This window comes from Corythoichthys intestinalis, chromosome 2 (genome assembly GCF_030265065.1).
Source record: "Corythoichthys intestinalis isolate RoL2023-P3 chromosome 2, ASM3026506v1, whole genome shotgun sequence".
Classification (NCBI taxonomy): domain Eukaryota; kingdom Metazoa; phylum Chordata; class Actinopteri; order Syngnathiformes; family Syngnathidae; genus Corythoichthys; species Corythoichthys intestinalis.
The window spans coordinates 22,883,544-22,898,600 of record NC_080396.1 but is presented as its reverse complement, the minus strand read 5'-3'; the positions used below and the strand labels follow the sequence as shown (position 1 = coordinate 22,898,600).

Genomic DNA, 15,057 nt, shown 5'->3' with positions numbered 1-15,057 from the left:
TGTCTAAAGATTGCACACTGTAAGATTTGTTTTCTTATCTTGGCTAGAGAGAATATGCAATGTTGCTTTAACTTTTAAAGTTCTATGCTGATCATCACACACTAAATGTAACTGGTAGTGTTAGCATAGAATTCGTGTCCCCTTGAACTATTGGACAACTGTTTTTTACATACAGTTCATGGCATCCAGGTGGGTATAAGTAATTGAAAATAATATACTGTTTTCGTGCTGAGTGTGTATTATCAGGAAGTTGGCGTTGTCCTTGAAGACATTGCAATATGTGCTCGTCTGTCAATGTTCATTAGAAATAGTCAGAAAAACATTATTTATTATTGGAGGAATTTTATTTTAGTAAACGTCGACTAAAACTAGATGAAATTATCCTTGAGCTTTATCCAGGAAAAACTAGACGAAGACAAACACATTTTAAGATGACTAAGACTAAGAAGTATTGTCGTCCGAAGGACTAAGACGAAAATTAAAAGGGCTGCTAAAAACAACACTGCCTTAAAGTGCCTGTGACACGAAAAAGCATGTTTATTTCATAATACACGCGGTATTTTATGCCCCTCAATGATATGGACCGCTTGGATGTGTGTGGAAGCGATCGCTATATTTATTTAGTTTTTTGAATCCCGCGCCATGAAAATGAGTGACTTCCGGCTTCGGTCTTGCATTGAGGAGGAGGGCGCTGTGACGTGTACGGTAGAAGACGTTCTCTTCACTATACAGTGTACTGTTGTGTATGAGGACGAAGGATTCAGCTGATTTTGCGGATTAATATTTTATTTTTTGCATCACGCCAGCCAAACGGCTGCAGAAAAATCATTCTGTATGCGGGAGAGGCGTATGCGCCTTTTTGGAGTTTCAAAAGGTTCCCATTCACCGTGGATATTTACTGTGGGACCATTGGACTTACAAGGAAGTGAGTAAACATCTTGTTTTGTATTATGTCAAATACGAATACAGTGATTACAAAGTAAACACTATAAAATTCCTTTAAATAAAGGACTACTTACGTTTGATCATTGATAGGCATGTAAAAAGCTATCCTCGTGCTCATTAGCAGTTAGCTGTTAGCGCGTTAGCTACACAACAACTCCAGCCACCCTCCTCCAGGGAACGAACTGTAAATTGCTCTCCGCCGGGCGGTTTGCCGATCCGCAAAGAAACTCGACAACCGGGTCGTCATGTCAAATAATCCAGGCTAGTTATGTGTGATTTTCCACTTCGAAGACTTTGAAACATCCCTCGGTTCGGGTTAGCATGTCGTCTAGCTGTCACTCCTTCTGGTCTGTTTACATTCTCCGAAGCCGGGGAAGGGAAATTACATATGTCCGATTTAGGTGTCATAAAATATCGTTCGGGAGGTGTGACAGTAAAGGTGAAGTCGACTGTTTTGACCATTATGGAGTAATTTTGCCATTTCGTCTTGAATAAATGGATTTTTATTATTTTATATTCCATTTAGCACAAGATTGTTATTTGTCATGACCATGCCATTTATTTAGCATTTGGGGAAAGTACTTGGGTAAAAAGAATATCCTGTAAAAATATTGAAATAAAGAGACAGAAACAATGACATTTTGCCGCTCTCTTCGTCGCGTTTTCCTCATTGTGAATAGTTCCCCCTCGACGGGCTGACTGGTCCTTCTCAAGCCATTTATATAGCTATTGGGGAAAAATACTTGGATAAAAAGAATATCCTGTAAAAATATTGGGAGTAGAGAGACTGAAACAATGACATTTTGCAGCTCTCTTCGTCGCGTTTTCCTCGTTCTGAACAATTCCCCCTCAATGGGCTGAATAGTAAAACCGATGAGCCTAGTCTACCGCTGACGTCATCCACCTGTTGGGGACGCTAAAGCCCTATAATGGTAGGCGTGGCTAACCGGCAGATTAAAAGACTAATTTCTCGTCATCTGCGCTTTGCTAAATTGTTGTATATAGTCGAATCGTCTCAAAATATGATTCTAATTCACATAATAATGCCATTTAAGACTTTTTTTCTGGTGCCATATGCTCTTTAAAGTGCCTATGATCCCAAAAAGCATGTTCATTTCATATTTCACATGGTATTTTATGCTCCTGAATGAAATGAACTGCTTGGATGTGTGTGGAAGCGATCATTTTATTTATTCAATTTTTTAATCCCACGCCATGAAAATGTGTGACTTCCGGCTTCAGTCTCAGGTTGAGGATGAATACGAATGTCACGTCAGCCGGGTCAGCATCTCACAATACAGCATTGCTTTATAGCATGCAGATGGACTGCGGATTCAGCTGATTTTGCGGATTAATTCGTTTTTTTTTTTTTTTTTTTTTTTTTTGCATCACGCCAGCCAAATGGGTTGCAAGGATTTGTTGCTGCACCAGGGAGAGGCGTGTGAGCCTATTTGGGTTTCAAAAAGTTGCCGACACATCCTGCCATGTTAGCTGCACAACAACTACATGCCGCTCTCTCACTGTTTACGTCTTCGCCATGTAGTTAAGCATTCATTTACGCCATATTCGTGTTGACCATGTGGCACCTACGCGCTCCTCCAACGTCGGCCGGTTTGTCCGGCAGTCATTCTCCAGCTCCTTCCCTGGCAATTTGCTTGCCGCCGGGCGGGTTGCCGATCGGCGAAGACAACCCCGCCGCTGTGTGATATGATCCAGGGTAGTTTTGTGTGATTATTCGATTCGAAAGGCAAGAATAAGACTTCGAAACATCTGTCTGTTCGGGTTAACATGTCGGCTAGCTGTCACGCCTCCTGGTTTCCTTACGCTCTCCGAAGCCGGAGCAGGGAAATGACTAAAGCCGGGCTAACTGCGGTGGCATAAAGGTGCAAGAAGTTGACAGTTTTGACCATTATTAAGTAATTTTGCCATGCACAAGACTGTTATCTGTCATGACCATACCATTTATTTAGCAATTGGGGAAAAATACTTCGATAAAAAGTAAAAAATATTGGAGTAGAGAGATTGAAACAATGACATTTTGCGGCTCTTTTCGTTACATTTTCCTCGTTCTGAATAATTCCCCCTCAATGGGCTGAATTCTAAATCAGATGAAACCATGACCCTGCCGACGTCATTCTCCTGTTGGGGACGCTAGAGCGCTATAATGACTGACGGGCTAAACGGCAGTTTAAAAGACTAATTCCTCGTCATCTGCGCTTTGCCAGATTGTTGTATTTAGTCGAATCGTCTCAAAATAATGATTCTAATTCACATAATAATGCCATTTAAGACTTATTTGTTGTTGTTGTTTATCCTGTCATAGGCACTTTAAATGCAACAAGTATCATCTTTATATTTGTGTGTGTGTGTGTTGCGAGGAAACAATACTTTTGTGATGAATGATGATGAAATTCCGAAGTGTTAGTTATTCTTTGCGCGGGTTAAAATTAAGACTATGACTAGCACATTTAGCATGATGTGTTATGATTAGAAGGAAGAAGGCATACAAATTTCCCATTTGAAAACAGAGGCTTTGTCTTTGTTATTCTCCTTTTCAGGTGACTGGGTGAAGGTAGAGGGCAGGTTCCGCTGTGTGTCTCTCACTTCTATGTCATGCTCGTGTCCCAAAAGTCCTCTGGGCCTCTCGCCGTCCGCTCACCTGGCCGACGGGACTGGCGACCTCATCCTGGTGTGGGACTCGAACCCGCTAGGTTTCCTCAAGTACCTCTACAGACACACCAGCTCGCAAGACCAGGTACGGTGGAGTAATGGCGTGTTGTGGCAGTATTTTTAGATCATCTTCGTGAACCTTTTGCAAACAAGGTCTACAGTATGTGGTTTGAAGCAGAAAGTCCCAGATTCAAACTCAAGTTAGGAGTAAGAATTTAGAATTTTGGCAAAGAAAATGGGACTTTTGTGGAAAAAATGGGCAATAAAATAAAACCTTTATGAGGGCTTGTTACAAATTTTGGTATTTTAAATGAAACAACATAAAAATCTGGCATTCACATACGTAAACAATACATTTGGGTCATTTGGGCACCCCTGATCTAGGCCATTAGCATTTGGTGTGCATATGCGGCCTATTTGACCCACATTATGATGTCCACTTATGTGGACGCCAGGTCTCAATTATTTTAATGTATTTTTTTATGAATAAGTAAAATTACAAATTTAAATGGATAAAACCAGAAAAAACACTTTCAAGTTGATGTACTTTTTGATAGTATTTAACTCACTGCTTGCCCCTGACAACAATAGGAGTCCAATTCATTTAAACTGGGTGGACTGGTTGTGAATGCTCATCTTTCAGTGCCATTGAGTGCACTAGATGTCCAATTCATTTGGATTGGGAAGTAGGGGTGGGAACCTCTGAGTATTTCATGACACGATTTGCGATACAAGGCTCACAGTAACGATCTCACAATAAGGCGATATGACAATTATTGATACATTGGTCAGAAAATAATTCTAAAATATTTTACCATACAAGTAATAAACATGAAAAACAACTCTTTTTATCTATCTGCTTTGACTTGAGTTATCAATAGCAGATGTCCAATCCGTTTGAAGCGGGAAGGTGGCAGCGAATGAGCGTTCACTCTCGCTTCAAATGAAATGGCGATCAATGGCAACCAATGAGTTTAATTTGCAGGCATTTCAGGTCATTTGCTGTTGATTTTCAGTCACTTCCTGTTGGTTTTGGGGCATTTATAGATCACTTCTTGTTGATTTTGGGTTACTAAAAATGAAGTGACCCCCGGAATCTCTCCAAAAGAATAGGTACTGACTCAAACGTAACAGGAAGTGACATGTATATGCCCTAAAATGAATAGAAAGTGCCTTTAAATGCCCCGAACATCAAAAAGACTGGTTTTGAATAAACAAACGTTCATTCGCCCCACACCCTGTCCAACTAGATTGGGCGTCTAGCGCCCTCAATGGTAGCCATTGAGTTTACAGAGACACTATTTTAGTGGAAGATTTTGGTAGTAACTTGTCTTTTTTAAGTGGTGACACCTTTTTAAAATGAAATATCGATTCTTTGCAGGAGCATATTGATAAACTTTTGGAATACAAAGTATCGTGACTAGAGGTGTGCGAAATTTCCGATTCTTAGATTATTTGAGATTCGGCGGTGGAAGATTCGAGAACGATTCACAGACATCCAAATTCCGATTATTGAAATATGTCAAGTAAAGCGGAAGTAAAACACACTCAGCGCGCCGCGCGGTCTTCGGGACGCAATCAGGAACGGAGCGAGAGTAGCTAAACATCATGCTTGTCATTACCCGGCCCCTCGGGTAATGCCAATGCTCAACTCACGGCTCTAGCTCAACTCATGCCGCGAGATAAAAAAAACAACAACATACCTGACTGCTGCCGAAAGCTGCTACAAAGTACGTCCACAATACATAATGTTAAGGTAGATATCATATTTATATTGGACTAGATGTAGAATAGACTCGGTGGCGATAGCAGCGCATGTAGAGAAAGCTAGATGCGATGTAGCGAACCTTCCAAGCGAATCTAATTAACTTTTTGTCCAAAATACTCCTAAATCGGAAAATATTGACTTGAATCTATCTTTAAAATAGTTTTAAAACTTTCACTTGTCTAAAGTAGACAAAAGGGAAATTATGGAATAACAGGAGCAATTTTAACAACTTTAATGGTTGATTCACAACATTGAATTAATTGAATGTAGTTTAAAGCTGCTGATACGGAATGGGGATTTGAGTATATTATTTATTGTTTTTAACTGTTAACTTGATACTGAAATAGTCGTTTATTTAAGCCTGCAAGGCTTTTTTTTTTTTTTTTTTTTTTTTTAAAACAGTTTTTGTAACTAATGTACAAAACATTAGCAGCTAATAGCGGGGGGGTGGAGCGTGTCATTAATAATCGATTTATAATCAAATCGTAGCCTCTGAATCGTAATCATAATTGAATCGTTGGGTGCCCAAAGATTCCCACCTCTAATCGTGACATATCACCATTTTGATATTTTGTCACACCCCTATAATGGGAAAGGCAAATTTAGCCCCTCTCACCCAAAATGGATTGGACGTCTAGCGCCGGCAATGGCAACCAATGAGTTAATTACTTTGTATGAGTGATCATTCGCTGCCAGCATCTACTCGTTAAAATGGATTGGATGTCTTGTACTGTCAGTAGCAGCCAATAATTTAAATGTGAGCCCTATAAAGGGTTAAAGTCCGTATTTTATTGACTGTGATGACATTTCTAAAAATCTTTCTGGTTTAGTTTGATCTTCCCTTTGTGGAGGTCCACCGTGTGAAGGCAATTCGCTTTTCGGTCTCCTCCATCGAAGAGGATGGCGCGTACAAGGTGGTGCGAGAACCCAGTCCGTCAGATGAGGAAGAAAAGGAGGAAAATGAATATCATGTGGAGGAATTAAGCAGGAATGGATCTCTGCAGCGCCTGAGGAGCAAATGCTCGCCAGATTCAAGAGTCACGTGTGGCATGTGCTGTGGCAGAGCACCAACGACGTCAGTGTGGAACTGTGATGGCGAGATTCTGCCCTTCACCGACATCCAGTGCAGGTGTGACGACGTTATACCCTCAAATTCTGTTTGGTGTTTGCAACGAGAAGATAAATACTTCATTCATTTACTGGAGAACAAAAAAAAAAAAATTCCAAAAACGTTTTTCTTTCTAAAAATCTAAAGTTAACGTAGGGAACTACTGTTCTGTGAATCTCGAATGACCGCCAGAGTCTGTGCTTACAGCACCGCTTCTGGCGGTCAGCAGGGATGAATTAGAACATTTATTGTTATTCAATGTATTCCATCATTACATGTTAATTTTAAACTATTTAAATATACCGTATTTTCCACACAATAAGGCTGCTTCAATGAGTGGCCTATTTTGAAACTTGTCATATACAGTATAGGGCGCACTGCATTATAAGACGCAGTAGTAGTGGTGGTTGGGGTTGCATTGTGCAAACACTAGATGGAGCTGCGATAAAGGGGATGTCGTGCCATGATAAACCAATATTGATCCATATAGAATGGTACCTCAACAAACGATCACTTCGACGATCTTTTCGCATCCGACGTAAAATTTGACTCGCCATTTGTTTCTACATCCGACGACATGCTTGAAATACGACAATTTATGACAGCGCCGCAATTACTTTTTCCCGCAAGACCGACGCACAGTGGATTTTCTTGTAAGAGAAATCAAAATAGGTTCCAATAATGTTAGTGCAGGTGGCGAAAAATGGAAAAAGGTGAGGCTTACCTTTGAAATGAAGCTGGAAATTATACAAAAATGTGAGCATGGTGGGCGCGCCCGCTGACTTGACAATATGGCCGTAGAATGTCTAGAATCTCGGCGGTTCTTCTCTGATCTCCATTCGCCAGTCTGAATAAGTTAATGTGACGATTAATTTTGTGGGATCATCGCCAAAAAAAATCGCCAGATTCGTCAGGTTTTTAATCATTTATTTCAGAACTTGTGCAACAAAACATGCTTGTTGTACACCCCAGCTGAACAAAAAGAAAGTAAAAAGTCCTCCCTCTGTCAAGTCAGCCACGCGGTGCGTTCAGGTACACTACACAAAACGCAGCTGCGTCATTAGAACCCCATTCGTTACATTATTACAGGTATTATTATTACTATTATTATATTATTATTCTGATTTTTATTCATAATTTATTTGTTTTGCTCTGTGTAATTGCTATTTGCAATCGTATCAGCAGCATTTATCAATGATTTAGTGTAGGTTTTCAGGCTGTGGAACGAATTAATGGGATTATAATTTATTTTCATGGGAAAATACCGCTTGACATACGACCATTTCGACTTACAAACAAGGACCTGGTAGAGTTACCACTGTATAAGTCACATCGGATTATGTCGGCGTTTAAGAAAATTGAAGGCTTTTAGGTGCGCCTTTGTGTGGAAAATACGGTAATCATTTTCATTTTTATACTTGGAATAAAGTAAGATAAAATGTAAAATCTTTACATACTGTAAAGTTTAACAATACAATGGCGAGTAAAATTTTTGTTCGAGTAAATGTGCGCGTGAAGTTGTTTATTAATATTTAATTATTCATCAAAATGAAAATGCAACAAATTGTTTATTTGAATAGTTAAGCAACATCAATTAGAACCAAGAAAACAAATATGCCGTATCTCTAATAAGTACTAATAAGTCTTCTTTAGACATAATTTCATGAAAATAAGGAAATTTAATCATTAAAAAAAATATATAACTCAAGGATGGGGCTTTAACATATTAATCATCATTTAATAACAACAAAAACACATTAAAATAATTTTGTTTTAATCGTAATTAGCACCACTAGAATAAACACAATAGAAAATGGAACGTAAATGAAAGGCTTCAGCGTGTTCTTTTCTTTTCATTCCTTTAGGATCCACGGGCAGCTGGTGCGACTTTACGCCAGAGGCATTGAAGACACAGCGGCCGTTCAATTAGAAAATGGCCATCTGTAAAAGACTTTGGCCAACTAGAGGGAAATGAGGAAGCAGCTGAGAAGGAATTCCTTTCACCCTGGAGGGTCTTGCCAAAAGGTGTCTTTAACCATTGGAATTAATTCAATAAACTATTTATTTTTATAACTAAAAATCCATTTTCTATAGTCTTTGTCCTCTTGAGGTTTACAGGTGAGCTGGAATTTATCCCAGCTGACTTTGGCTGCCGACCACTCCCAGGTGTAGCCCACTTGATAGGTCACCACTCAAGCCAGGGCACATAATGGCAAACAATTGTTGCCGGAACTAATAAATGCCCAGTTTTGTTTAGGAAATACCTCTCAGGGTGTTATTCTTTTTCTCAAGGCAACAGTGTACAAAAAAATAATGGGTTTCTGGCAGGTAAACATGAACCGTCAAAGTGGAGGAACTTGTTCCTCCCCATTGTGCTTTTGAGAACATCTACAATGCACTGTGTACAGTGATGGTGTCAGGTGTTTTGGAAATGGGGAAAAAAAGACTACTGGTGCATGACAATTATTGGTCCGATAATAGTAATTATGACGTAATTCCAATAAATCCAATAGCATTATTAACAGGACCGATAATATGTACTGTGCTGGCTGGCTGGGAAATAAGTTGAGCATTTGCGGGGCATTGCTGCCACCTGCCGGTCAGAATATTTCACTGCATCTATAATTTGGCCCACAAACTCATTCACTTTACACAGTGCTGTGTCTAGCGGTAGCATTGTCAATCGTGAATGCTTTGTTACTTTTTCGCCACGGAAATAGATGCAAGTATTTATGTTTACTATAACATATGGATGTGCAATATATGTTTACTTCGGGGGTGAAGGGTCATATGTACTGGACTTTATAAGTTGTTGTGTAGTAGAAACCAGCCAATGCCTAAGGCTAGTAGCACAAGCTAGTAGCTATGCCAGTGTTTTTCAACCTTTTTTGACTCATGGCACATTTTTACAATGGAAAAAATCTCGCGGCACACCACAAACCAAAAATGTTCCAAAATTATTTTCTGTACAGTATATTTAAATATAAAATAATTTCTCAGTATGTATACTTACTCAGTGTGAAACTTGAACACAAAGTCGATATCCTTATTCTTCAACAGCTCTCAGTCTTTCTCTGTTTTTATTTTTTTATAGCAGTTAGGCTTGAAAAAGCTCAGAAGTATCAGACAGGGGGACTTGAGCAATGTCTTTAACCACATCAGGGCCGAGCATATCGCAGACAATGACTTTTCAGGCAGTTAATTAATGTCTCTCACGGTGTGGGACTTTTTGGATATAGCAACAAGGTAACTGGCTTTGAGGGCTTTCTCATTTACCATCGTAGTTTTTATCAAAAAAGTTGCTTGTTTCTCTGTGTTTTCGTGAAGGCGAACAAAATAGTCCATTGACTTGTTTTGAAGCGACGGGTGTTTCGTTTGGAGATGACGTTTAAACTTGCTTGGCACCATGGCGCTGTTGTTAACTTGTTGGATGGCTGCTCGTGTCGTTTTCAAGAACTGCTCGGATATTTAGAGATTTGCCACCTTGGTGTTCTCAACAATGTGTTAGAATAAAACACAGGGGGAGGATTGACGGTCGTCACATATGCATAAAATATAAAGGCCACTTCTGAGAATATCAACACATGACGAGTCTAACCAAATGATGTGCAGTAGACATGCTGGGATACACATTGTCGCGGACAGCAAGGTCGTTGATAGCTAGAAATCCGAGCAGTTTTTGAACGTGACACGAGCAATACGTCGCTCATCTGCACACAACCAGGGCTGAGAACTTTCTACCTACTCCTTCCTTCCTACTGCATCTCCGACCGACGACGTAAAAAGAAAATGTTGTAATAGCCCCGAATGGGAAAATAGAAATTAGAGGAGTCGGTGAAGACTTTCCCACTTTATTGGGGCAACAATGGAAAATAATAAACAAAATAACATCGGCATCCGCAACATGTGACCGCTAACTTCGCTCACACGCCGTTCTCCCTCCCACATTGCATGCTTCCCGCTACGTCATCACTCTGCAGTCTGATGGCCCCTTCAAGGGCCCGCACCCAGTTACGGACATTACAATATATATATATATATATATATATATATGTGTGACATTAGATAATTTCTCGCGGCACACCTGACGATCTCTCACGGCACACTAGTGTGCTGTGGCACACTGGTTGAAAAACACTGTGCTATGCTATACGTACATATAATAGTTGTTGTGTAATGTTAGTCCTGTCAGCATGCTTGGTAGGATTTTATACTATGCAGAGAAGAAACCTCATACTTTATTGAATATGGGTTGACTCTCTGCCGTTTATATTGATTTTTATAAGGCAAGCCATTAATCCTTTTTTTTCATGAGGAATGAATGATAAACTTTACTATATAATGTTTGCATTTTACAGTGTTAGTTATAAGTTAGTAAGTTATTGAGAGACCTTTTGGTTATTGATAGGCATGCTGTCTTAACCTGTCTCCCAGGTTAAGAAAGTTGTATCATGGACCAATGGACCAAGACCACAACAGTCTCCTGTAGCACCAAATATTTTTATCTGATGACAAAGCACAATACGTGTTGGGTTTTAGTTCAGTGCTCATTGTTCAGGAAACACATCTTCAATTATATTGACTAATTGATTGTGATTGACTCAAATTATATTTATTTGAAAAATAAATATTGGCACTTTGTTTGAAGTCAAGACTGTTCATGTCTTTGTTTTGTTTATTATAATAATGTTCATGTCATTATGAAAATTCTGGTGAGGTCAAAGGCAAATCTATGTTGAATCCACTATTATTTTTTTTTTAAACCTCCAAGTGTTAAAAAACTCAGGTGAATATACATCAAAAAAATTATATATTTATTATCTGTTATCGATATTGGTATTGACATTGAGGAGCAGGAAGTTATCCATATCTGTATCGGTTGCACCCCTAAAGAAAAAAAAAAAAATCCTGTCTGATGAAACATCTTTACATTTACTCACGAGGGATGGTATACCTGCCATGAATGAGGAAAAATTGTGAAGAGTTGACACTCATTATAATTGCATGGGGAAAACAAATACTTTAAACCCAAGAAATTATTGAACAAATGGGGCTTAAGCTTCAACGATACTCCCAAAGGCCTGTTTTGCAGAAAAACAAAACCAAAAAAATCCGGTGAATTGGTGTGTCCTGAGTCCAGGCTTCACAGTATTTAAAGGAGCCATACAGTATGTCAGATTGGTGGCAAAAAATGGTACCATAAAACCATGAAAAGTTTTTCGTCGTTTTCAGATTTTGTTCTTTTACAAAAAAGGGTTGGGGCAGCGGAAAAAACATTTTTCAACAAAATCCAGATAATTTTTCCCCCGTGCGGTTTTACTTTTTTTTTTTTGCACTCCTCGGGTTTTCGCAGATTTTTTTTTTTTCCTTTGCGTGATCCGCCTCCTCGCCTGCACCTCCAAATCAAACAAATTACAGACAGGAGTGACATTTTTGTCTAAACTTTATTATTTTTAAACCTGTCAGCAGTAACATTGTGAGTGTTTGTGTGTCACATGTGGGGTTGCACCCACTTGTATTTCCCCTCATAGCGGAACCCAGCCGTCCTCAGCAGCTCATCGGCTTCCCTCGGCCCGCGACTGAAAAAAGACAAGAAAAAGCTTGATAACTAAGACTGGATATTTTAACTGAAAGGACTGGTGGTGAATGATTATTTTTCAGTGCCATTGATGATAATCGACCCCCAATCCTTTTAGAACTGGGAGTTCTGCTGTTCAAATGGATTAGACGTTTATCGCCGTCAATGGCAGCCCATGAGTAAAATATTTTAAAGTTTTTTTTTTTTTTTTTTTACCCTAAACTCTTGCTATTCATCTGAATAACAATATACATCATGCCAGATGCAGTTTTTTTTTTTTTTTTTTTGGTGGTCTCACGCCACACCCATTTTACATTCTGGAAAAGTTGCGATGTCATCCGATTTTACATTCTGGAAAAGTTGTGATGTCATCCGAGGTGAACAACTTATTGGCACGTGCATGGCGGATGGCGAAATCAGTGGATATTTCATGGGATACAACGGACGTTTTGAAGGAAATTTGAGGAACAATGCGAGACATGTTGAGCTGCTGGACAGTGACAGGAACCTGCAAGCTTGGTCAGATTGAAAGGCAACAGGACAGTCGAGATAGATGAAGATCAGTCGCTCGTCAGCGCCAGTAGGGTTGCCAACCGTTCCTTGAAAATAGGAACCGTCCCGTCTTGAGAAACAAAAGTACACGTCCTGTATTAAGCTAATAAGGGATTTGCTTTGTCTATTGAAGACCAGGAGTGCAACTCACAAATAAATAATTAAATGTGTCATTAAAATGATTCATTTATTTTTTATTCATTTAGTTTTATATTTATTCATTTATTTATTCCAATATATATTTTCTGTATTTATCTCAACATTTATTCTATTTCTATTTTTTTTTTTATTTATTTAAACATTTATTTATTTCACTTTTTATTTCATTATTGCACTCTTGTTCTCCTTGTACTGCATGAAATAATTTTATCCGTCACTGGATCATCAAACTCGGTGGACGGGCGTGAACTAGACGGATTTGAGCTTATCGACTCATGACGGACATTTGACATGTCCGTTGGTAAATCCCAAGAGAGCTAATGCAGAACCTCGGCAATTGCTGCCCTGTTGGGATGGAGAATTGGCTTGAGTACATTGCATGTTCATCTTACTCGACATGGGAATGCTCCCTGCTTTCCAAGGATAAACATAAATATGAACTGCTACTGTTAACCTGTGTTCATCGTGGTGGCAATATGTGACAGCTGCCGCCACCTGTTTTTTCTTCTTTTTCACTGTGGAACAGGTAACAGGGTCGAAGAGATCCAAATAGGCTGTAACACGATCAAACTAGTTCAAATAGGATGGAAATCGTAATAATTTCGCAACAGGAATGAATAGGTCCAATAAGGTCAGAATTTCGTAGAACAGATTGAAATTGATCTGATCAAATTTGTCATGCTCGCGCCCTTTCTCCAAACAAGGCGTGCACATTGGCAGTACATACACATGTTTTATATTTTACGTACTACTGCTAGGCTACTACAAGGACAGTGTTCTATTTCACCTACAATGCGTGTTTTGTTAGAGTTTTTGTATTGAAAATAAAAGCGTCCGTGTATTATAATGCAAATCCTGCAGCTAGACGGCCCAATGATACACAAACACATTTAAAAACTAAAATGTCCAATAAGCCTTGGTTTAACACCCACTTTTCACAACACAACAAATTGCACACAAATATCCAACAGTGCTCTGCATGGCGGCAGCTCAACAGCAACAACAAACAATAATATGGCTGCAATGCAAATGTGACGGGTACACGCAGGTCCGTGTGTGTGAGGCGGTGCGTGGAAAACCTTCCCTCCGATGCGTTCAAGTAGGAAGGCTGGCGGCTGTGCCGTTGGCTCGAGCTTTATGGCGCAGCGGTTAGCATCCCTACACTGTCGATAGTGAGCGCATTGTCCAGCGCGGCGTAGGTTCGGGTCCCAGCCTAGTCAGCGAGGTGGGAGCGGATCGCGTTGAGGCGCGTTTCAAAACCGTTTACATTGGTGCTGTGACCTGGATCGGCAGCGAAGGTTTTCGGGGGGTGAGTGTGACGTGACGTGACGGGTACACGCAGCTCCGTGTGTGTGAGGCGGTGCGTGGAAAACCTTCCCTCCGATGCCTTCAAGTAGGAACGCTGGCGGCTGTGCTGTTGGCCGGAGCTTTATGGCGCAGCGGTTAGCGTCCTTACACTGTCGATAGTGAGCGCGGCGGGGCTTCGCGTCCCTTGCCTGGCACAGCCAGACTATTCTCCCTGTATTTTTCAAACACTATGAGAAAGTCTGGGACCCAGCCCATTAACGGCCTCTCGAGCAAGGTACAAAATCAATCATCCAATCAGATTCGTTCATTGGCATGACGTGTTCTTAACGAGTAACGCCACTCTTGCGCGCCGAAAGTCGTTCTACAACAACACAGATGGCGAACGGGAGAGCCGAGAATATGTTCCAATCCGCGGTAAAACCAGTTCTAAATTACCTAAAACACATCGAAACAAGTCACTGACAACAGTCAACATGGCTCGCGCTAGCCATGTTGAATAAGCTTCTCCATTCTCCGCTCACGCTAATTACTTGTCGCTTTAACAACGTCACATCTGCCCCTCGCTGATTGGTCCACTCCGTTGTCTGTTTGCTGTGGCTTGCTCCGCCCTCGGAATTTGATCCGCCGGACGGTCGCCAGACTCAATTGCTGGAACAGCGGTGAGTCTGGTATACCAGGCAATCGCGTCCCAGCCTAGTCAGTGAGGTGGGAGCGGATCGTGTCGGGGCGCGGTGCGTTTCAAAACCGGCTACATTGGTGCCGTGACCCGGATCGGCAGCGTAGGTTTTCGGGGGTGAGTGTGACAGGTACACGCAGGTATGTGAGGCGGTGCGTGGAAAACCTTCCCTCCGATGCCTTCAAGTAGGGACACTGGCGGCTGTACCGTTGGCTCGAGCTTTATGGCGCAGAGGTTAGTGTCCCTACACTGTCGATAAAGAGCGTGGCGTTGGTTCGCGTCCCAGCCTAATC

General features: G+C 40.6%; 2 protein-coding genes across 2 annotated transcripts in view; one reads left to right on the top strand and one right to left on the bottom strand.

The window, feature by feature from the left end:
- Positions 1–8,571, top strand: part of zgc:158263 (ceramide kinase family protein) — a 27,367-nt gene extending 18,796 nt beyond the window's left edge. The window contains exons 11-13 of the mRNA XM_057829377.1: positions 3,504–3,700; positions 6,214–6,512; positions 8,357–8,571. Of these exons, the coding sequence (XP_057685360.1) occupies positions 3,504–3,700; positions 6,214–6,512; positions 8,357–8,438 (578 nt within the window). The 3' untranslated portion in view covers positions 8,439–8,571. The remainder of the gene's footprint in view (positions 1–3,503; positions 3,701–6,213; positions 6,513–8,356) is intronic.
- The window catches only part of LOC130911812 (glucose-6-phosphate 1-dehydrogenase-like), a 25,159-nt gene continuing 17,508 nt past the window's right edge, over positions 7,407–15,057 (bottom strand). Inside the window, exon 12 of the mRNA XM_057829378.1 lies at positions 7,407–12,070. Within this exon, the coding sequence (XP_057685361.1) occupies positions 11,983–12,070 (88 nt within the window). The 3' untranslated portion in view covers positions 7,407–11,982. The remainder of the gene's footprint in view (positions 12,071–15,057) is intronic.